Below are 24,694 nucleotides of genomic sequence, written 5' to 3'. Positions count from 1 at the left end.
TCTCTAAGATTTATGTAGTGGAAAAACAAGATGGAACTATTATTTTTTGGGCTCTGAGATAAAGTTTGAGCATTTCATCTTCATGTGGGTCAGATGTCTCTAACCTTCACAATTTGAGTCTGTTGTTTCAAATGTTCAGGGGCATTTTAAATGGTTAAACACATGTTCAGAAAAGAAACATATAACAATTTTGCTTTTAAAATTCTGTAGGTGTAAAAAAGCTCAAGGATATGGAATACCTGGGAACAGTTGCCAGTATGTGCCTTAATTCTGATTATGCTGCTGCACTTTCTGAGGGTAAAGTTCAGTTGCATATGGTAAGTATACTAAGCATTCTCAGCGTTGAGAGAACCACCTGAACTGCAAGGAAAAAAACATGGGCCAGAAACTATAGTTATATACCATACAATGATGAGTTTGGTTTAGTTTGGTTTGCAACCCTGTTGATTCTATTGGACCTCTCAGCAGCTTTCGATACCATCGACCATGGTATCCTTCTGAATAGGTTGTCTGGGCTGGCAGCTGGAGGCACTGTGTTGCAGTGGTTCCGTTCCTACTTGGATGGCCAATTCCAGAAGGTGGTGCTGGGGGATTATTGCTCTGCCATGGCGCCTAGGTCATGGGGTTCCACAGGGCTCTATTTTATCCCATATGCTGTTCAACACCTACATGGAACCACTGGGATCGGTTATCCGGAGATGTGGACTGAGGTGTCATCAATATGCAGATGACACCCAGCTCTACCTGTCCTTTTCATCAAACCCAGGTGAGACAGTGGCTGTTCTGAATCAGTGCCTGAGCACAGTATTGGACTGGATGAGGGCCAGCAAACTGAGACTCAATCCAGATAAGATGGAGGTACTGTTTCCGGGTGGTTTGTTTGTCAGGCTAGATGATGTTTACCCTGTTTTGGAGGGGGTTGCACTCCCCCTAAAGGATCAGGTTCATAGTTTGGGGGTGTTCCTGGATCCAGAACTGTCACTTGAGGCACAGATAGACTCAGTGGGAAGGAGAACCTTTTATCAGCTTAGACTGATATACCAACTGTGCCCTTATCTCGACAGAGATAGCCTAACCACAGTTATCCATGCTCTGATAACCTCTTGTCTGGATTACTGCAATGCGTTATACATGGGGCTGCCTTTGAAAATGGTCCGGAAACTTCAGCTGGTACAAAACAGGGCAGCACATTTGTTAACAGGGAGTGGCCAATGAGACCACATTATGCCAGTCCTTTCTCAGCTTCACTGGCTGCCAGTCCAGGTTCAGGCCCGATTCAAAGTGCTGGTAATAACATTCAAAGCCCTAAATGGCTTGGGGCCAGGTTATCTGAAGAAATGCCTCCTCCCATATGTGCCTCCCTGGAACCTAAGATCATCTTCAGGGGCCCTTCTCCATGGGCCCCTGCCAAAGGAAGTGAGGCAGGTGGCTACCAGGAGGAGGGCTTTCTCTGCTGTGGCATTTTGGCTGTAGAATGAGCTCTCTAATGAGGTACGCCTGGCACCTATGTTATACTCTTTTCAATGCCAGGTGAAGACTTTCTTATTCTCCCAGTATTTTAACAGTTTACCATCTTAGTCTTTTAACATTGCTGTTTTAAATATGTATTTTAAATCGGTATTTTAAATCTGTATAAATTTCTTTATTGCTGCTCAGTTTTACCCTGGTTGTGCTTTTATATAGTATTTGTTTTATATTGTTGTTTGTTTTATACTTTGGATTTGTGTCTGATGGTTTTACCTTTTGTTAACCTCCCAGAGAGCTTATGCTATTGGGCAGTATAGAAATGCTATAAATAAATATAGTTAACAGAGTTGGTTTGAAAAGTCCTCTAGAGATTTTGCAGTGGCTACTGGTAGTTTATAACTAATCAAAGAAAATTAGGGAACCAATTAAAGAAAAGAAAGGATGCAGCTGAGATGGATCGGGTATGTGGCTAACTTCCTTAATTCTGAATTGTGAGCTAATAAAACCCTTTAAATTCTTAGTCCTAATAAGAAACTTCCATTTCCTCTATTATTTTAGATAGAAAGTGAACGCTCAGACACTCAGGAAGAACGGGAGACTAGACTCTTCCCAGATACAGATGATAAAAGTAAAATCTTGTGCCATTCTTTAACTAGTGAGTTCCTCATCTATGGTACTGATGTAAGTATGTGTCTCAAACCTCATGTCATCCTAGTGGTATCATTTGTTAATTATTTAGATTATCCCTGTCTTGTTTTGTGGACATACATTTCACAACACTGCTAGGTCCTACTTAGCATGTGGTTTGAATATAAAAAACAAGAGAGAGTCCCAGTGAAAGAAAAGGGTGGAGAGGGAAAGGGAAGAAGAAAAGTCTATGTTCCACCCTACTGCGGCCTCCATTTGCCCCATCCCCTGTTCATCTTTTCCCCTCTCAACACCACCACTCTCCTTAATTGCTCTCTCTTCTGCTTTCTACACTGGAACCGAGTTGGGAAAATCAAAGTGGCTGTCTGTTAAAAGATTCTGCTTGGCTTTCTGTATTTTTAGAAAACCTGGTGCTGTCTTTCAACAGGCGGCCATTTCCCTCAGCTAACACCATAGGAAAGTAGAGGAGCGGGAAGGTTTGTAGCCTTACTTTCCACTCCTGATCTTTTCAGCAGCAAAGAGGCAGCCCTCCCTTTCGTTGCTGAAATGTTAATTGGAATAGGAATTGAGTACTAAAAGTATATGACCTGTGACATGCATCCTTACAGCCCAATTTTCACAGGCCCTCCTCAGTATTTTTTAGGTCAGCTGTAGGCAACTCTGAAGGATGGGGGTGGGCAAAGTGACCCCTTAGAACCCATCATGGGCACATGCCTCCCCCACCCCCCACTGCCAGATGGGACTGTGTTGCTGAATTACTAATAGGGGCTATAAGGAAAAACAACCCATGGAGGTTGCATGTGAAATGCAGGCTGCATTTTGCTCACCCTTACTTTGGGTGGTGGGTAGGGGTTGAGCTTCCCTTCTCTAATGCAAAGTATCTTTGCAGATAGCTGAAGGATACAAGTTTTAAGAGTGTGTATCCTTGAAGTCCATAGACCTTTCTCCCTCAGGATTCTTTTGACAGCAAAGGTGTAAATCTCCTTCACTGCTGACAAGATTTTTATTGCAAGAACTAACAACAGATCTGCTCAGCTAATATAATTATCCTACCCTTCAGTCTGCAGACTTGCAACCATATGCTACCTGTCATTTGTTCTTGGATTATAACTCCAGCTTGTTTCTCCCCCAACAATTGAGTTCTGGGTTCAAACATGACACACATTCCTGAGTTGTTTAGCATACTGGAAGCAGGCGAGTAGGTGCTCACTCCGAATAACACCCAGTTAACAAACCATAGGTAGTTTAATCACACAAACCTGGTCACCTTCCATTGTCAGTATTCCCCAGCAGCATGAAGGAAGTGTGCCTGTGCATTATTTGTCTAGCTCTGATTTAAGAGTGAGTCACTCTGAATCCAACCACTCTTTGACTGGGTTCAGACAACATGATAACCAACGGTGGGTTAAATAGCCAACAGTTGGTTATTGTGTTGTCTGACTTTCTCACACCATGGTTGGTTATTCAGCCAAAATAAGCAATGCTGTGCAGAGTTGATTATTTGAACAACTGTTGGTTATCATGTTGTGTATCAGGCACCGTTGACTATTTCATCGCACACAGTTGGTTATTTTCTGCAACTACAGAGTCCCCTGGCAAGAACGACCAACGTGGCGGCTGCCACTCTAGTTCAGCCAGCAGAACTTGCAATGGCTGATGGGATACCAGTGGGAGGACTGAGGGGGTGGAGATAGGGGGAATGTGTCAATCAAACACACTGTTGTCTAATAGCCAACCCAGCACTGGCCTTAATCCACTTCACGGTTGATTATAATAATGTTGTGTGGGTAGTACCCTCTTGATAATCAACTGAGGAGTTGACTATAACCCACCATTGACTATTGTGTTGCCCAAATTCAGCCTGTTTCTTCAAGGGTAGGGAATCTTTAACATTTTAATAGGGACCCTGTCCTCCCTGCCTTTCATCTCATTGAGTGATGACAGGAAGGCAAACCAATTTACCTATATAGGGAGGAATTTTAATAAAGGGTTTGTAATTATAACTCTGTAAGTTTTCAAATCAAAAATTGTTGGTAGTCAGGTTGTCTAGATAACCAGCCACATCAAAATATATTTACTTTGCCAGTTTCTAATATTACTATTATGAATCTTTTTGTTGTTTATTAGACTGGTGTTATTCAGTATTTTTACATAGAAGACTGGCAGTATGTGAATGAATATCGGCATTCTGTTGGTGTGAGAAAAATCTTCCCAGATCCCAATGGATCCAGACTAGTTTTCATTGATGACAAAAGTGATGGCTTTGTTTACTGTCCCGTAAGTTATTGAGTTTGGCTTAGAGGTATAATTTGTGGATTGCAAGTTACACATTTTCTCGTACTATCTTGCTTTTTTTCTCATTTTATATTCTACCCATCTTCTAAGGAACTTAAGAGAAGTGTATTTAAGGTTATCTTATTTTATCTTCAAAGCGCTATAAAGGAAGTAAGCTGAGAAAATGGCTAAAGGTGTAATCCTATGCATGTTTAGACAGAAAAAAGTCCTACAACTTCCAGCATGCTCCAGCCTGCCAGTTGTATTGCATAGATGCCTGTATTTTGGTTATATTGTGATCTGTGGTGATAGTTTTTTTTATTTCGATCTGTAAATTGAGGGTGAGAGATTATTCTCAGATGCCCTTTACAAGCATCTTGCATTAGACTACAATTGGTCATTCTTGAAAGAGGGTTTGCCTGAAACTCATTCTTCTAAAATCCTAATATAACTCAAACATGAATATTCATTAGTTCCATTGACATTTTTATTTGCAAAATATTTTTGTGCTGCTGCCTTTTGTAGGTAACTGATATTGCCTTTGAGATTCCAAATTTCCAGCCAACCATCAAGGGCATTCTATGGGAAAACTGGCCCATGGACAAAGGTGTATTTGTTGCCTACGATGATGACAAGATTTATACGTATGTCTTTCATAAAGATACTATACAAGGTATTGCAAAGTGTTGTTATTATGATTCTAGTGCTGTATATAGCAATTTATAGAGCAGCATAACCCACCCACCCACCCAAAAAGATACCTCGTACTAGGAGCATTAATTTAACTTTAGATGATTGGTGTAAGAGAAGATAAACTCAAGACATATGGTTACCCTTAATTTCAATTAGAATGTCTCGGCTGTTCATGCTTAAGACACTGGTTTCATTGAATAATCCATGTTTGACAGTGTAAGATCCTCCACCATATGTTCCTATAGGTTTAGTTGTAGAACAATACTTTACCATTATGTCCAGTTGGCCTTACTCTCTTGTTTGACACTCAGACACTAAGGAGTTTTTATTTTGTGGTGTTTGTACTGATCAGGCCTGTGTGGACCAGCTGCAACAAACTGCAGTAAATTCAAACAATTTGTTCCTGAAGAGATTTCCTAGTTATTCATCAGCAACTATGTTCTAAGTTCATTTTGTGTGAATGGGCAATTAAAATAATTTTCTCCCATTATAATATAGGATCCAAGGTGATTTTGGCAGGAGGCACCAAAGTTCCTTATTCTCACAAACCATTGCTATTGTATAATGGAGAATTAACCTGTCAGACTCAAAGTGGAAAAACCAATAATATCTCCCTTAGTACTCATAGTTTTCTTGGCGACCTGAAAGACCTGGGATGTAATGAGCTGAAACAAATGCTTACACAGACCTTAATATTGAAAAGGTGAGTTACTTTTTAATTAAAGTACCCCAAAGATTCTCAATCATCCAAGAGCCAACCATATTTAGTGCAATTCTTGCTTTTGCTTTGTCCAAAACTTTGCATAGATTTTCTGAGTCATGGGAGATATGCAAACTTCTGAACAGTCCATCAGGTTGGAACGAACTAGCCAGAGCTTGCTTACATCATATGGAGTTGGAATTTGCAATACGGGTTTACAGGACAATCAGAAATGTGGGAATGGTCATGTCATTAGAGCAAATAAAGGTAACAATTTGCACGTCTAAATAGATTTTTTAAAATATAGTGACTGTGTGAGATTATGGGCAGTATCCAATACTGCCACTGCACTTCCACTGTTTCTTTTGTGCCAACAGGTCCCATCAGTACCACAAGAAGAAGCCAGTGCTTTTGAAAGCAATCCAGAAACAAGTGGAAACGCTTGTTTTTGGATTGGGACAGGTCAGCGGAGCTCCTTTCAGCGAGCTTTACTGACCAGCCCATTTTGGAAATGAGCATTTTGGCTCATTTCCAGTTGTTTTAGCATTTGCTAACTTCCCACTAGTGCATGGCCAGCATTGGATACTGTATCAGGTTCATGCATGACCTGATATTTCAGAGAATAATGAGTTTGGGCAGAAGAACCAAGCACAAACTACTGTATATCCTTGAAGTTATTTCAAATGAGTAGCAGATGAATGTGGTAATAAAAACAACCCTAGTAATGAGAAATAAAATCTCATTTTTTCTTAATGTCTGTGCTTGACAAAGTCCCAAAGCTCTTAAAATATTTTAAAAATATGGCTATGTAAATAAAATATTTTTGTCCTGATCTCATGTCTCCTTGCCCTCATGGGATCTCCTATTCCCACATGAATCCTCCCACATGAAGTTCTCCTTTATGAGTTAAACACATGTAGTGGGCACAGCCTACACCAGACAGCAGTCATGCCAACTCCCACGGGCTAGCACATTTCTTCATTGTGTGCATGACCCATGGGGCAGAGGGATCTCCTTTTCCCTAGTTCTTTTCTGACTATCATGTACTGCATGTCTGTGGCTACATTTGACCCATATATTAGATAGATCTCAGGCATTTCTGTTCTTTTTCAGGGTATAGAAGACCACAACCTTTTAGCAGGACATCTTGCTATGTTTAGTAATAACTTTAATTTGGCTCAGGATTTATATCTGGCATCTTCTTTCCCTGCAGCTGCTCTCGAGGTAACAGATTAAAGCACCTAATATTTAATTGAATGCTCCTTTATTCTTTTTTTAATGTGCTGGCTTCAGGGAAGGGATTTCCTTTAAAATCTCTGCTACTTTTCGTAATAGATGAGAAGAGATTTGCAACACTGGGATAGCGCACTTCAGCTAGCTAAACGTTTGGCACCCGATCACATACCCTTCATATCAAAGGAGTATGCTGTGCAGCTGGAATTCACGTATGTTCTCTATAAAAACCCAGTAGCGTTTATTTTGTTATTTATTTAATTTAAGTTATATCATATAGGTATATATGTATGTATATCTACACGCTTCTAATATTAGTTCTCAAAGTGGCTTCCAGCAACTAAAACAATTAAAAAAAACCTAAAATATATAACATAAAAATAAATAAGTAAGCAAGGGGACCCAGGCCTTACAAGACTAGCTATCCTATGGCACACAGATAGAGGCAGATCAACTGGATTATATTTTGTTTGTGTTTGTTTTGGTAGCCTGGTAAATCATTTCTATGGATCTCAACGTTCCGAGGAGTTTTGTTAAAATGAGCTGTATGTTAAAAAGTAGTAATAAAGTACTTACAACTTAGTTAATATTCCGAACAAGCAAAGAGTCTGCTGCCTGGTTTCTCAGTACGTGGGACAGAGGTGTTGTGGAAGTACATTTCTTCAGTCATTGCTGGTACTTTGCCGGAAATGGAAAGAAGTTCTGTGCTCATTTTTTCATAAAGTTCCCTTGGTAACTGAAACAATTGAGTTGGCCAACCCCTGATAAAGGAAATGAGTCTGTTCCTTCAGTCTCTTCAAACTAAACTAGTAGTCTTAAAAGATGACTCAATCCAACTGGGTCCAACTCAAGGAAGGACTCAGTGATAAAGTACTTCAAACATACAGGGCAAGATTGACAAGGGGAAATATGTAGACCTGTATAAGGCGTTCAGATCACTGTAGATCAGTGGTTCTCAACCTGGGGCACTCCAGATGTGTTGGACTGCATCTCCCAGAATGCCCCAGCCAGCAGAGCTGGCTGGGGCATTCTGGGAGTTGTAGTCCAACACATCTGGAGCGCCCCAGGTTGAGAAAGGCTGCTGTAGATGATCACATAAGTGCCAGTAAAAATATTGCAAGGTTGCATTCAGACAGCAGCTTCCCTCAGCATCTGTATGCTAACCCAAAAGGGGGGTGGGGGTAGGTACCTAAATGAAGATATTATAAGTTGTGGTAGTGGTGTTGAGGTTGCACTGCAGACACTTATTTGGTCTGTCCCACCCTTGCTGTTCCTAGCAGCAAACAGCAGCGTCTGGATCAGTACAATCCTTGATGTGACTTGTCCATTTTGCTGACTTATTTCACGTGACACAGAACCCCCCTCATCTGGCTTTTAATTTTAATCTGACTTCTTATTTTAGGGGTGATTATGTGAACGCTTTGGCACATTATGAAAAAGGAATTATAGGCAACAGTAAGGTAAAACATCTTTCTTTGTGATGATATTGTGGCAGACTTTCACACTCTTAAATAATTAACCTTTTTGTTTAAAAACATATTTTAAACGAACTGCTTAAATATTCATTAGGCTGTGGCTTGTATTAGTAATATTAGAAATGTTTTTTGCACTTTGAGTTATAAATATTAAAGGAGACCACATCAGATATTTAGGAAAACATTATTGAAATTACTGTTACCTTACAAGCCCCAGATTCTTCATTTAAACACCACAGATTAGCAGAGAGCAATATAATAATCATTTCTTCTTGCCTAATTAGATACATCTGTGCATTGTATTTTTTTTAAAAAAAATGATGATTTGTAGGACAGTTGATTTGGGTGAACTCTTGCTATAAGGAAGTGATTTTTTTTTCTCTTCGGTGGATGTGTTTAAAAACTGATACTGTATATGTGCACCTTGACTATTTGAAACAGAAAAATAACCTCTCTGTTTTATAAGTGCTCCTTTTAAATTTGTAATTTTGCATTGCTGCTGTTTTTATCTGGTTGAGCTTTTATATTGTATTTTATATTATGGTTTTATACTGTTGTTTTATACTTTGAATGGTTTTAATTTTTGTGAACCGCCCAGAGAGCTCCAGCTATTGGGCGGTATAGAAATGTAATAAATAAATAAATAAATAATACTTCCAAAACTTTCAAATTCTCTCTCCATTTTCTTGGATGTTGTGCTTTTTGCTGTGTGAATATTTTTATTGCTACACCTTTATGCTATCCTCTTGATTGCCAGTTCCAAGAGCATGATGAGGCCTGCCTAGCTGGGGTGGCTCAAATGTCCATTCGCATGGGTGACATTCGGCGAGGTATTAACCAAGCCATCAAACATCCTAGCAGGATGTTGAAAAGAGACTGTGGAGCTATTCTGGAGAGCATGAAGGTAACTAGAACTTACAATGTATAAAAAGAAAGTATTAACAGTATGAATTCATGCGTTCTAAGCTAAATAAACATTTCTACCACTTCTTGTAGCAATTTTCAGAAGCTGCCCAACTCTATGAAAAAGGACAATATTATGACAAAGCAGCATCAGTATATATTCGCTGCAAAAACTGGTAAGTGCAACATTGCTCTCCTATAAAATCGTAGAGGGAAAATAAAGGAATACAGAAGGTTTTGCTGAATCCCCCCCTTTTATTCCCTTCCCCCTTTTATTACATGCTTCTTTCCCTTTTATTTCAATATTGGTAACCAAATTGCCTTTAATGTACATGTTCAAAGACAATACTTCTTGTATGGCTATATGAAATGAGGAGGGGGAGGGAGAAAAATGAGGCATTAATAGCCTAGCCTTCAGCAGAAAATAGCTCTGTAGTATCTACTCCAAATATGTAGGTGAACTCATTGTCCTGACTTCTCACAGGTTCTAAGAGCCACTGGGCCTTTTCACCGCAGCCCACTGTGGATTAAATAAATGGCACATGTAGGCAGGTGTTTTGAATATTCAACCTCCACTGGTGGGTTGACATGGTTTGTTGCATGATCCAAACTTGGGTGGTGGGTTTTTTTGAGGATTAACAACCCTCAAATAGCTGTATAACAAATCATGGGTTATTAGAGGTTGGTTTAACTATCAAACAACCCCCTGCTCCCTCGGTTTGGATGACACAATACACAATGTTAGCTAATTCCCCCTTCCAGCTTTCTGCCTTAAATTCTGGAGGGTTCTCGTACTTTCCAGAGCAGATTTTTGAAGGACACAGTGGGCTGCAGAGAGAAGAAGGAATCAATGAAAAATGTGTTTTCTCCCTTCTGTGAATGGGAGCGTTCCATGAGTTGAACTCTGCTAATAGGATCCCTGAATCCAACCCATAATATATAAGATGCCCAGTGACCCGTCTCAAGTGTACATTTTTGAGACACTTAGAGCACAATTCTATGATTGTGAGCATCCTGGCAACCATGGAGTTGTTCAGATTCCTCCTTCCGAGGTTAGAGACAGTGCTCTGACCTCAGAAGGGGGAGTCAGAGACCTGCCCCAACTTCCTTGGAGCTAGTGTTGAAAGAACTGTGTCAGGTAGTCTCTGAGGTTGGAAAAACAATTGCATTGGCCCTCTATATGCTTCCGGGCCGAATTGAAGGTGCTGGCAATGACATTTAAAGCCTTAAACGGCTTGTGACCTCAGTACTTGAGAGAGTGCCTCTCCCTATATATGCCTGCCTGAGATTTGATAACTGTTGGAGGGACCCTCCTCTGCATCTCACCAATGCGAGTCATACATTTTGGTGGGCTTTCTCTGTTTTGGCACCCCGATTGTGGAATACCCTCCCCTTGGAGGCCCAACTGGCGCAGACACAGGCTTCATTTCAGCAACAAATTAAAACATGGCTCTCTATCAAAGCCTTTGAGGGCTAAATTTTCCATGGTCACACATAGTTTTAATTGTTTTTATTGCTTTTAATTTTTTTGACTGGTTTTAATTTGTTAACCATTTAATATGTTTTTAGCTGTTCAAATTATTTATGTTTATACTGTTCTGATTTTATCTGCGCTCTGCTCTGAGATCCCAGCGTTATAGGGCGGGACACAAATGTTTTAATAAATAAAATAAATAATAAATAAAAGCAATATTGGATGAGGAGGAAAGGGGTTGTTCCAGTGGGCAGGGAGGGGAAGAGACTGGAGATTCCAGGGTTCAAGTTATCCTGAGCCTCTTCCACCCTCCTTCCCTCCCCCTCCGAAGCACCCTCCTGGACAGGCTAAAAATCCTGTTAAGTGAAATCTGCAGGGTGAGAGGATGTGGAGGCAAAGATTGCCTGTGCTGCTCCTCCCTCTTTGCACTGGATGATCAGATGCTTCCTGAGTTCAGGGGCTTCCAATCACCGAGGGTGCAGTTGATAGGATTTCAATGGGACTTACACTGTTTCTCAGAATTAACAAGAAATAAGGCAGATTATCACAATTCTTGTGATGGGGTAAGTATGAGAGAAAACAATTGAAAGAATGTTTTTGAAATTACAATTCTAAAATATTTATTTCTATTGTCTAGGGCAAAAGTTGGTGAGCTTCTCCCCAATGTGTCCTCTCCAAAGATACATCTTCAGTATGCCAAAGCAAAGGAAGCAGATGGCAGGTATAGCTAAAGTCAAATCCAAAAGAGTATTTTAAAGTTTCAGTGATACTTAAATTAGGAGGCCGGCTCTGTTAAGTTCAGTAACTCAGGTCTGAGTAAGTGCGAGAAAGGGTTGCTTGCACTCCAACATTGTAACGTTCAGGAATGGGATGTAAATGATATTTCTTTTTCTGCTGAAGGTTTTAAAATATTTGCCTACTAAAGTAATGCTGTTAGTTGCTTCTCCTAGAATGCACGATTAACTTTCTTCTTGCTTTTATCCCTTCAAGACAAGAGGAAGAAGGTTCACAAAGAGTTTAACATTTAGGAGATGGTTGTTTTGTTTTTTGCTAAACTCTTGATAGCTGTTTTGGGACATCATGTTAGACTATAATTTAGCAGGATGTGAATGAATCTAGCCTCCTCCTTTGCCTGTGTGCTTCACCCTTCCCTCTATTCATTCGTGACCCAATAAACCATTGTGCAGCATGTCTGAATATTATGAGACACTTAGAACTTCACAAGATGAGATAACACTGTCAATCAGTCTGCCTCCCTTTCTGTTGACAGATGCCTTCCATTAGTGGAATGACCACCATTATATACAAGCCGTTATATATTGCATAAATTAGGTATTAGATGCCAATGATAGGATAACTCATCACTCCATTAATCAGAATGGGAAGGAATTTTAATGTTTGCTAGTAATTAAGGTATTATTTAATTTGCTTTTACTATTCAATTAAAATGTTTAGCTCTAGGAATTTTGGAGACTAAACCTAAAGTAATATGTGTTGATCTCTCTGTCTAGATATAAAGAAGCTGTCTTAGCCTACGAAAATGCCAAGCAGTGGGACAATGTTATCCGGCTATATTTGGACCATCTTAACAATCCAGAAAAGGCTGTTAGCATTGTCAGGGAAACACAGTCTCTTGATGGAGCCAAGATGGTAGCCAGGTAACTGTAGCTATAGAATTAAATTTTCAAACTTTTCACACCTCACCATATAGAATTAGTCAAATTATAATTATCAATACAACTCCCTAAAACTAAATGATTTTCAAATATTTCATTTGAATCTCCATACACTTCTCGGGTAAATGAAAAATGTCACATCCATGTTAAAAATCAGCAATTTTTAGAATTACAAGCACAGAAAAGAGCATATCAGAAGTTTTTCATAATTAATGTTCCTGAAAGTGCCAGGTACACGTTTTTCCAAGCTTTCAGGGCTATTTTGATGCCTCAAAAATTATTTTATTTGTTTATTATGTTTATTGCATTTATATCCTGCCTTTTTTCCTCCAAGGAACCCAAGACAATCCTCCTCCTCCTTCACTTTATCCTTACAACAACAACAACCCTGTGAGGTGGTTTGGGCTGAGAGTCTGTGACTGGCCCAAAGTCACCCAGTGGGTTTCCATGGTCGAGTGGGGACTAGAACCCGGATCTCCTGACTCCCAGTCCAACACTTTAGCCACTACACCACACTGGCTCTCAAATGAGTCTTTCCCCCCAGAACGTGGTAGATAAAGGATCTGGGTAGACAGCCACAAGGGTTGGGGAGAAACATACAATTCCAGAGAGTGTAGACCATGAAAGAGTTGCATAATCCAGCTCTCTCTACCCAGAACAACCAGCATGGACACATAGTAATAGAATATGAGGAGTTAGAGCTACCTAGTCAGCCTTGTATCTTGCACATGCTTAAGGCGAGGGCAGCCTGGATATAATCAGCAGAGTCCATTAAGGGAAGGCCATTTTCCCCTTGTGTCTGGAAAGATTGTGCTCTGTGTTTACATTATTTTTAAGAGCTAAATAGGAACCAAATGATGCAAGTCTGTCTGTTTAGCGCCTAACTGCTACAACGTCCTTCAGTATACTTCTAGTGGGAGCAGGATCGTGCCCTTTGTTTTCAAATTAGAATGTAAGCCTATGAGCAGGACCTGTCCTGTTTTTTAAATTCTGTACAGCACCTAGTGGTTTTAGGAATAACAGCAGCAGCAGCAGCAGCAGCAAGCAGGCTTAGAGATATGCGAAGATCCTTCATAATTCTTTATTTTTGAATTTCTGCCATCTGCATTTCTGACCTCAAAAGGACTCTCAAGGCATCATATTAATGGTGATTAGATTAATGAATATTGCTGCTTTAGTATTAACAGTATTATGAATTGTTCCTTTAAATTGCTATATAGGCTGCATGTGTAAATAAAGTATTTAAATATTCTGTTCATTATCATTTTTAAAAAACAAATTAAAACACATAATGAATCTGTTCATTCTGTGTAGATTCTTTCTTCAATTGGGTGATTATGGATCTGCCATCCAGTTTTTGGTAATGTCCAAATGTAACAATGAAGCTTTCTCTCTGGCCCAGCAACACAATAAGATGGAGATCTATGCTGACATAATTAGTGAGTATTGCAGCCTAAAGTTCTTGTTGTTGTTCAAAGTTTTTTTTGCCAGTATATTGACTTTCAACTTTCCTACATCTAGTGTTAAGCGTGGGGGGTTTGCTGTTAGAAATTCACTGCCAGTACAATCCAGTACATGTTTACTCAGAAGCAAGTCCCATTGAGTTCAGTGGGGCTTACTCCCAGGTAAGTGGGTATGAGATTGCAATGTGGATCAGTGTGTAGTCGTGATGTTTGTGAAGGCTTAGGAAGTATAAGGAAATCTTAATTATGCTGTAAAATTGATATGAACTACCAATATTTTTAACTCTTTTTTCCCGGAATTATGCAAAATAGAAGGATCACCCCAGTTGGTTCCAGAACTTTTAAATTTGCAAGAGAACAGAGGGAAAGCAAAATAGCTTGGATCATAAATTGCACTCCTGTTCACATAAAGGGCAGCAGCATGTGGGGGGTGGGGGTGTCTGTAAGCAGGGCTAGTGGCCCGCCAGACCCACCCACCCCACATACTATGGTGGCAACCTCGCCTATTTCTTCCTTTATTTTCAATCTCTGATGAGAGGTCATTGATGAGCAAGTTATTCCCTTGCTTATCCATTTCCTTATTTCCAGTTTCCAATCTCATCAGAGATTGGAGATTAACAAGGGATTCTAGCACTAGCAAAACCAACCAAGCAAGGATTCCCTTGTTAACAGTAGCAAGGGAATCCCTTCCCTTATCACCGATCTCAAATGGAAGGAGGAGCTGAAAAAACCCATTTCACAAACATTGTTCTATTCATAGAAGGGAAATTATGCTCTGAGCAATGTTTCTCTAGATGAGGGGCCTCTTCAAACGGAAACTGTTATATATATTGTTTTCCCTCCCACACCTTTTGCAGGTTCTGAGGACACCACAAATGAAGATTACCAAAGCATTGCCTTATATTTTGAAGGGGAGAAAAAACATTTTCAAGCAGGCAAATTCTTCCTTCTCTGCGGCCAATATGCACGAGTTAGTATATTAAGCCATCAGTACAATCTTACCATGTGAGACTAAGGGCCAAACTGGTCAAATATGGGAGCTCTGCAAGAGGGTCTCTCAACAGCCTTTTCTTTGTTTTAAAGCATCTGCACTGGTACCTAATTTCAGTAGGGTTTTAATGTTTGTGAGGGGATTTAACTCTTTTCCCACCCATGTTGTCTCCCCATTTCGAATTGCCCTCCAAAATGCTATTCGTCATTGAATGGATAGCAGGAATTATCTGTATTTTCCCCTCCATGGCCAATAGCAATTTCAGGTGTGGCAAGTTTAATTGAGGGAAATGGAGGGGGTGGGGAATGACCTCTTCCAGTGTTATAGCCATAGTCCAAGGACCCCCAGTCCAAAATTAGGCATTTCTGCACTACAAATTGAGTTGATGGGAACTCTGTCAAGGATGCATAGCATAAGACTTTCAGAGTATTGCAGATGTGGCTTTGCTTCACAGTAGGCTTTGCTATCAACGGTAAGGAGACTACGTAATTATGTTTTAAGCAACATTTTAAACATCGAATTGGCCCAAGCCCATTCTAGAAGGAAATTCTACCATTCTAGCAGACAATTTAGGAAAGCTTAACATTCTAATATACTTGCTTGTTTTATATGGTTAGGAAGCTGAAGAAAACTAATTTCATGAAATAGAAACATCAGGGAGTTGGATTAGTGTTCTTTGCTCCTAGTATATTTCCAGAGAGATAAAATTGTAATTATTTGTAAATAAATGTTTGAATATAAGGCATTTAACACTGCATCTGTGTGTTTTTCAGGCATTAAAACACTTTCTGAAAAGTCCAAATTCAGATGATAATATGGCTATAGAAATGGCAATAGAGACGGTAAGAGGCATCCTATAGGAAGGGGAGGGGAAACACAGGACTCCTCCTTTTTATAAAACTCACTGTCACAGCCATCATTGATGTGGCAGAGAACCAGTGCAGGAGTATATATTAATTTTAAATTTTATATCCTGCTTCCAAAATTGGAACTTAATTTTGCTATAAATTAGGCCTTTCACCATGGTAAAAATGTGGAAACAGCTAACTTGCAGATCCAAGATATTAATTGTGTTTCGAGTGTATAAATGTTAATTACACATAAAAGAAAATGTTTCCCCCTAGAATGTGTTCTGTTATTCCATTTGCGTATTTTTTCAACAGGTGGGACAGGCAAAAGATGAAGCTCTGACCAATCAGCTTATAAATTACCTAATGGGAGAGAGTGATGGCATACCAAAGGTACTAAGTTCCAAACGTAGAACCTGTGTTTGGTATAGTTAAATTTCTTGTTTGGTTTTTCAGCTAAACATGATCTTTGTTCTTATCTAGATATTCAAAGGACGTAGGCCTTAGCTAGACCTAAGGATTATCCCAGGCAAATGGAGGGGTCGTCCCTGTCTGCTCCCAGCATCCCCTGTGTGTCATTTGGATGCACAGGGATGATCCCGGGACGATCCTGGGATAAACGCCTGGTCTAGCCATGGCTACATTACGGCGCCAATTCCAGGAATTGTCCAGATGAGTGGAACATATGAGCCGTTTCCCTTTTCAATTAATTGTTTTGTGATGTGTGAACCCAGAAATTCTGAGTAAAATAACACAGTAAAATAACCCGACAATTACAAGCGGAAATGACTTGTGCGCAGCTTCTGTGCTCTGCTTCTTCCTGGCAGTTCCTGGGTTACACATTCCAAGAATTGCTGCCATGACTGGAAAATGGCTCTTAGGCTACAACCATATATCCATTTAACAGGCATAAGGCCCATTGAACAAAACAAATAAGTGTAGGATTGGTCTGTAACTCCCTGGAAGTGAAGCCCATTTCTTATTGAAATGGTAAATGTGTGTCTGGGAAGTACCATTTTGCCTGCAATGGGAGCTTCCTTGATTGAATGGTCCTCCATACAAAACCATGCCCTCAACATAGATAATTAGCATGTGAAAACATGGCTAAGCTGGAACCTTCCTGCCTAGCATCTTCAGTGCAATTCTGTGTGTGATTAGTAGGAAGTAAGTTCCAAAAATTACCTTTCCTTTTCTTTCTTTTACTTGAAATGTTGATAGGCTACCCTTCAGTTTGCAAAATTCCCAGGGCAGCTCACAAGGAACATAAAAACCATAGCAAATACAATAATGCGCAACCTTAAAATCTGCGGAAAGCAGGGAACATTTGTGACTGGCCAGAAATACTTACAATCCTTCTGGTCAGAGAAGGGTGTCTGGGATGCCTCCTTTAAAAGAGTCGTTAATTGCCTACTAAACCGAGCTGGTTAGCTCTCTCCTGCTAGATGTAATTGGCAAGAAAGAAGCACACAGAACACTTCGTTCACATCCTCAGTTAAAACAATTAAAATTCAACCGACACAACAGAGCTAGACAGTGCACTGAACAATTCCAAAAGACTGAACTGAGAAACTAGTAATATCCAATTGAAGATGAACATGAAGTGACTTCATCCTCACAGTGGCCAGCTCGCATGACACAGAAGTCCATTGTGGGTTAATATACTCATGAGGAGCTGCAGCTTGTGATGTCCGCCATGATGAATATGCAAGCCCCACCCAGGAGTTGTTGTAGCTTGTCGTGTCATGCAAACCCAACCAGCAGGGGTTACTTGAGGTTTAAGCAGACCATGGATTCTGCAAGGGTTGTTTAACTCTCAAATAACCCTTGTTGGTTGGGTTCGCACGATACAACAAGTCACAACTACCCCCAGCTGGGTCTTGCATATTAATTATGGTGGACAGCACATGCACAGCAACCCACCATGGGCTGTCGTGTCATCTGAACCAGATCAACTTTTAGCAAATTAAGTCACAGTGGGCTACCGGAGGAGGAGGAGGATAATAATAATAATAAATTTCTTACCTGCCTCTCCCTCTGGATCGAGGCAGGGAACAACATTGTTTTTAAGTGTCCATCTACAATGTTTTTAAGTGTCTATTTAAAAATGTAAAGTACAGATTCGACAAACACATGTTTATAAGCAGGTCCGTTATCCAGGTGTGTTTATTAAGGAGCCATGATTGGTGCAGCTTCATGTTGAGTGGACATCCTGTGGTATACCCACCCAGCTTTGCCTTGATTTCAGGACATTCATTTACTATTGTTGGGATGCTCAGAAACAGAGGCTGTAACTACTCTGTCATTGTCAAAAGCATGTAGGGCCAGAATTTGGCTTTTGAGTCAAATTTCTTCCATAATCTGTGTTTGGATTATAGACAAATTGGAGGAAGGGAATAAAACCTCAGGCAGGTGGTGGAGGCTGGGGGACCTGGAAAATTATATAAGGGTTGAGCTGTGAAAGCTGTTGGGATTGTACCAAAAGCTGGTTTCAGAAACATTTTTTTCCATCCTAAGTGCAAAAGTAACACTGAATTTGGGTCTGATTCCACCTTGGTATGTAACTGACATCTCAGCAGATCTGTTATTCTAGGGAAAGTTTAAGATGGGAAATGCTTGGGAACCAAATGTATTTTTTTATTTTTTAAAAAAGGATACATTGTGTTATCTTGTGTAAACATTCCCACTGCCATGCTTAACAATAGTTTCCCTTCCCTACAAATGGCTTTATTTTCTCATTTTTAAAACCTCTCTTGTTCTTCTAACTGCTTTACGGCATCTGCCATAGTCTGTTTCTGTGAGTAATTCTTTTTTTACTTCAACCAATCATAGCTGCTATTTTATTTTATTTTTGTTTAAAAGAAGTTCTAAAACTGCAGTCCTATACCCTCTTACCTGGGAGTAAGACCCATCAAATTCAGTGGGACTTATTTGCAGGTAAACATGAATAGGATTGTACTGTTAAGGTTAAAAGTATAGACTCATTGTTAGCATCATTTGAAGCAAATGATTTACACGTTTCTGAACCCAATCCCAATGCTTTTTAGAACATTTTATAAAGCTGGAGTTATGCTGCTGTCACTAGTTCTCAGCCCAGAACATATTCACAGGAACTAAGCTAATTCAATCAGAATTAATTAGAATAACACAGGAACATATTTAATGTATAAAATTTCATTTGAATATCAGGTTTTCTACTAATGTACAAAAAAGTATATACATATTATTAATGTACATGTATACTACTAATGTATACCATGATAACAGCATGCTACAGTGTGTTATCACCATTTGCAGCTTATTTTAAGCATAGATATTTGATTGGAATAAACTTTTGAACATTTTAATCTTGTGTTTGGACATTTGCAAGATAAAAGGTTTTTATTTTATTTTTAATTATTAGAAACAGTTGCAACAAAAGTATATTTCAGCTGAGATCTTTTCAATTGACTCTGATGATTTTCTTGTGTGTTGCAATACAACATTTTAATCCTGTGGAGATGTTCAAATCCTATGTGCAAATGGGAAACTTTTAAAAGCAAGCTTGGGAATGTAAAAGGTGTATGGAACCAAGTGCTCTCTGTGCACTTTACAAACCCTAGACAGAAAGGCTGTAATTCATAAAGGGCAGCAGCTCAGAAACCGTTTCACATGAAGTATGGTTAAGGTCTAGGTGGTGGTAACAATACTGTGTGCTCTCTGACATATAGCTGTCCTTTTATTCTAATAAAGGAAGCCAAGTATCTGTTTCGGTTGTACATGGCCCTAAAGCAATACCGAGAAGCTGCCCGCACAGCCATAATCATTGCCAGAGAAGAACAATGTGCAGGTATGGAACGATGTATCCACCACTTCAGTTGGGTCACTTTTACCACAACTGTTCTGCTTAGAGGAACACATTTGACAGGTGAAGCAACAGATGGGGGAGTTGAGGGGAACAAAGAGAGAACGCTGCTTCTTTGCTTTGTCTTTCTTCTAGAATATATTAAGGGCTGAGATTTATACTTAGCCTTCCATCTTCTCCCTGCTGTGCAGCACCGCTTTCTACTGCTGCTGCCTACTCTCTCCTCTGCCAGAGTACTCAGGATGTCATAAGGAGTTTAAAACACTCTTTTTCAAGGTGGCACTCCCTTGGAGGAAACAAAGTGAACAGTCTAGTCCCCAGCACTATGTGAAGGACTCAGAATTTCTGAGACATAGCTAGACCTAAGGTTTATCTCGGGGTTGTCCCTGCCAGCTCCCAGGATATCCTGTGTGTCATTTACGTGAACAGGGATGACCCTGGGACAATCCTGGGATAAACCTTCGGTCTAGCTAAGGCCATACCGCATCAGTGAGAATGAGTAACCAAAGGAGGGAATTTGTTTTCTAGTGTTACATTTTACACGTTAATTTGATAGGCAGTCCACAAACCAATCAAGCCCAGCGTTTTGGAGTTTACGGTGATTTTTCTCCATTGTTACTGGACTTTAATTTGTCTTAAATCAAGATATCCCCATTTGAATGGGGTTGTGCATCAGTCTGTGAGACCTTAAGTTCTGAATGATCAGTAAATTTAAGTTCAGTTTGTACTCTTGGTCTGATTTAAAAACCTGTAGTAAAATATAAATTTATCTATTTTACATGAACGAAACTGTCCTCTTTCCCTTAGCCTTCTCTAAAGAACAGATTTCAGAATTTGCTACGTACCTTAATTACTTGAATATTTGTATCTAAAAGTAGAAACGAGGACTGTAGAGATAATTTAGAAGCATATATAATTACAAAATCATTTTGCCTTTTCATGGCCTCTGTCATCATTTAAACTACTGAAAAACACGTGTTGTTGATGCGTCATAATTCTAGAACCCAGAAGGTGTGGCTGGAGATACAAGTTGTTTCTGCAAGCATGGTTTAACTAGGCAAGCAGTTTTCATATTAGATGCCTTATGCCAATAGTTCACCGCACGTCCTTGTTAAATTTACCTAATTCTGCTCAAAATAAGGCAGTCAAAATATAATGAGGATAAGCAAGCCATTGCCAGAAAAAAAAAATCTAATTGCTGTTTTGTTTGTTTTTAAAAAGGGAACTATCGAAATGCCCATGATGTTCTCTTCAGTATGTATTCAGAACTGAAAACCCAGAAAATTAAAATACCTTCTGAGATGGCTACAAACCTTATGATTCTACACAGCTACATTTTAGTAAAGGTAATGCATTGAAAATATAGAGGGATTAATAAGGAAAACTATATGTCAACGTGTATAAACCCTTATGAAATGCATATTAAGACCATAAGAGGAACCCTGCTAGATCAGATCAAAGGCCTATCTAATCCACATCATAGAATAGCAGAGTTGGAAGGGGCCTACAAGGCCATCGAGTCCAACCCCCTGCTCAATGCAGGAATCCACCATCTTCTTCCCACACTAGCCAAAGAGATATCTATAGGAAGTCCACAGCAGGATATGAGTGAAATAGCACTCTTCCAGTCATGTTCCATGTTAAGTGGAATTCAGATATTGGATATCATATATTTATTCATTCATTTATTTATTTATTGCATTTATATACCGCCCCATAGCCAAAGCTCTCTGGGCGGTTTACAAAGATTAAAAGACTGGACATTCAAAATCAATATACAAAATTTAAACCATAAAAATATAAAACCAGTTAACAATTAAAACAATTTTTAAACTCTCAGCCAAGCTAAAGACAGTTAACATATGCTGTTAAATGCCTGGGAGCAAAGAAAAGTCTTGACCTGGTGCCGAAAAGATAACAGTGTTGGTGCCAGGCAGGCCTCACCGGGGAGATTGTTCCATAATTGGGGGGCCACCACAGAGAAGGCCCTCTCCCTTCTTGTCGTCCTCCGAGCTTCCCTTGGAGTAGGCACCTGGAGGAGGACCTTCTTCTTCTTCTTCTTCTTCTTCTTCTTCTTCTTCTTCTTCTTCTTCTTCTTCTTCTTCTTCTTCTTCTTCTTCTTATTATTATTATTATTATTATTATTATTATTATTATTTGTATCCCGCCTTTTGCCCAGTGCTGGGCCTCAAGGTGATCTTAGATATATAGCCATCATGACTGGTAGCCATATCTTCTGCTAAAATCTTCCCTTCCCCAACACCTCATAGATCCTACCTCCCCCTCATGCTGCTATATGTGTGTGGGTGACACATACAAACCTACGTGGCTGGGCAGATCCTAAATAAGGGATGCCACACTAGTTTGGGTCCGAGGGATGGATTGCCCTCCCCTCTGTGAAACCCCCTCTTTGGTCAGATGACATCAAAGGGCTGTCAGTGATGGAGTCATAGAATCATAGAATAGTAGAGTTGGAAGGGGCCTACAAGGCCATCGAGCTCAATGCAGGAATCCACCCTAAAGCATACCTGACAGATGGTTGTCCAGCTGCCTCTTGAATGCCTCCAGTGTTGGGAGAGCCCACGACCTCCCTAGGCACTTGGTTCCATTGTCATACTGCTCTAACAGGAAGTTTTTCCTGATGTCCAGCTGGAATCTGGCTTCCTGTAACTTGAGCCCATTATTCCATGTCCTGCACTCTGGGATGATGGAAAAGAGATCCTGGCCCTCCTCTGTGTGACAACTTTTCAAGTATTTGAAGAGTGCTATCATGTCTCCCCTCAATCTCCTCTTCTCCAGGCTAAGCATGCCCAGTTCTTCCAGTCTCTCCTCATAGGGCTTTGTTTCCAGACCCCTGTTCATCCTCGTTGCCCTCCTCTGAACATGCCCCAGCTTGTCTGCATCCTTCTTGGGGTCTATCCCTTCATGCCATTGGGTCCCTGGCTAAAATGTTGGCTGCAATTCCTCCAGCCTGCATCTCAATCAGGGATCCTGTTTTATTTTGCTTGGGCTTTCCCTGGTTGGGGAGCTTGGTTTTTTCCAGCCTGGCTCTCCCCAGTAGTCCACCAAGGCACATTCCCCGCCTCTGGGGCAAGGAAGGGGGACTCACCCAAGGCCCTGTGGGTCAGCCTGATGGGGCAAATTTGATCCTAAAGCTGAAGGTTCCCCATTCTGCCCTAAATATTGCAACTGTTACAGTCTCTCACATTTGTATTTCAGATTCATGTTAAATGTGGTGACCATATAAAGGGAGCCCGTATGCTTATTCGTGTCGCCAACAATATCAGCAAGTTTCCATCTCGTAAGTGTTAACTATACTGGGAATGCAGCACCTGCTGTAAACTTAAAATGAATGACCACAGTCCAAAACTACTATAATCATTGGAAACTAAATGATTTCCACCGTTTTACTTGTAGACATTGTGCCCATCTTGACTTCAACTGTGATTGAATGTCATAGAGCAGGACTAAAAAAATCAGCATTTGGTTTTGCTGCAATGTTGATGAGGCCAGAGTACCGGAATAAAATTGATCTGAAATACAAAAAGAAGATTGAAGCAATGGTCAGGTGAGCAATATTACTCTGTCGAATTGAGGTTTGGAAATGCATTGATTCAAGCTAGCTTGCCCAGGAGAAATGGATTATAGAGGCAGTAGCCTTAGGGCCCAATCCTATGGGTACTTACTTAGGAGTAGATCCTATTAAATTCAGTAGAACTTACTTCCACGTAAACACAGATAGAATTGGGCTGTTAGTCACTGCTACCCAGCATCCATAGTGTGGAAGTAGCATATGGAATAAGATTAGGATCACTTCGCCATCGCAAGCAGAGACAATGGCAATAATCTTTTTGTCAGATTAAAAGCCTAATTATCGATGCCCATTTTCCCTTGATTTGGTTGCACCACAGCACTATTATAATTTTCACAAATAATATTTGATATTGTTACCTTGGCTTTGCTAAATACATTATCCCAATAATCTTTATGAGAAACCAGAATCTCCATATTACTAGGCAGAACTGATACTGAGTGACAGTGGCTTGCCTAAGGCCACAAGAGAGTGAGATTTCAATCATGAAGACTTCAGACCATGCATGGCCCGTGTATTCAGCCAATGCACTTCACAAAGTGTTGGTGTTCCCCACATTGCTAAAAGAGACTAAAAAGCTTTTTACAGTCATAGCTGTATTAGAAGCTCCACTGCTGAATTGTCATTGGGTTGGAAGGGAGATGGATTACAGGCATTTTACAAGCAGGCTGCTTTCAAAACTGATGGTTCACAACATGTAATTGACACAACATGTGAACTAACATCTCAGCATTCTGGCATTCCTTACAGGCCAGTGCTGAAGTTTCCCCCAGGGTGCAATAGTGAGTAATGTGCAGAAGAGCCATTGATGTTCCACACCCACCCATGCATTTTATAAAAATTATGGTGGGAATAAACTGCCAAATGGTTTTAGTCATCTGTGCATGGAAGTGGAAGGAACCCAGCTGCTGAAAATAACATTGAAAATGAGTCTGAGAGTCGAGGACCACTTTGAAGAATCATGTGACAGGAGCAAAGGCATAATATAGTGCCTCTGTGATTGCAATCCACACTAAGCCTCTTTAGGCAAGAAAAGCAGTTTTGCTACTTTCATAGATGTTGATAGTCTTTTTATTTCTTAATGTGCCTTTCCCTTTCTCTGAACAGACGGCCTGACACATCAGAAGGTGAAGAACCCACCACCCCATGTCCATACTGTGAATTCATGCTGCCCGAATGTGAGCTGCTCTGTCTTGGCTGTAAAAACAACCTCCCATATTGCATTGCAACAGTAAGTGTCAAGTAGAATGTAGAATGTAGCTCTTTATTAAGATTTGGCTCTCTCCGGTGCCTGCCCTAGTTATTAGAGCAATTCTATGCATATCTACTCAGAACTAAGATGTACTGAGTTCAACAGGACTTACTCTCCAGTAAGTGTTTATAGGATTGCCGCTGAAGTGTCATTCGTTTAGGAAC

General features: G+C 40.1%; 1 protein-coding gene across 3 annotated transcripts in view; it reads left to right on the top strand.

The window, feature by feature from the left end:
• The window catches only part of WDR19 (WD repeat domain 19), a 44,292-nt gene that overhangs the window by 15,405 nt on the left and 4,193 nt on the right, over positions 1-24,694 (top strand). For all 3 annotated transcript variants that reach the window (XM_063135369.1, XM_063135368.1, XM_063135370.1), the window contains 22 exons: positions 211-317; positions 2,026-2,148; positions 4,243-4,392; positions 4,915-5,062; positions 5,581-5,785; positions 5,890-6,049; positions 6,896-7,006; positions 7,118-7,227; positions 8,418-8,475; positions 9,248-9,394; positions 9,487-9,569; positions 11,505-11,588; positions 12,379-12,525; positions 13,858-13,982; positions 14,864-14,976; positions 15,771-15,839; positions 16,161-16,238; positions 19,575-19,671; positions 20,908-21,032; positions 22,906-22,987; positions 23,104-23,254; positions 24,386-24,509. In XM_063135369.1, coding sequence (XP_062991439.1) covers positions 211-317; positions 2,026-2,148; positions 4,243-4,392; positions 4,915-5,062; positions 5,581-5,785; positions 5,890-6,049; positions 6,896-7,006; positions 7,118-7,227; positions 8,418-8,475; positions 9,248-9,394; positions 9,487-9,569; positions 11,505-11,588; positions 12,379-12,525; positions 13,858-13,982; positions 14,864-14,976; positions 15,771-15,839; positions 16,161-16,238; positions 19,575-19,671; positions 20,908-21,032; positions 22,906-22,987; positions 23,104-23,254; positions 24,386-24,509 — 2,597 coding nt within the window. The remainder of the gene's footprint in view (positions 1-210; positions 318-2,025; positions 2,149-4,242; positions 4,393-4,914; positions 5,063-5,580; positions 5,786-5,889; positions 6,050-6,895; positions 7,007-7,117; positions 7,228-8,417; positions 8,476-9,247; positions 9,395-9,486; positions 9,570-11,504; positions 11,589-12,378; positions 12,526-13,857; positions 13,983-14,863; positions 14,977-15,770; positions 15,840-16,160; positions 16,239-19,574; positions 19,672-20,907; positions 21,033-22,905; positions 22,988-23,103; positions 23,255-24,385; positions 24,510-24,694) is intronic.

The sequence above is a fragment of the Elgaria multicarinata genome, chromosome 10 (genome assembly GCF_023053635.1).
Source record: "Elgaria multicarinata webbii isolate HBS135686 ecotype San Diego chromosome 10, rElgMul1.1.pri, whole genome shotgun sequence".
Lineage (NCBI taxonomy): Eukaryota > Metazoa > Chordata > Lepidosauria > Squamata > Anguidae > Elgaria > Elgaria multicarinata.
This window is presented reverse-complemented; position numbering and strand designations above follow the sequence as displayed.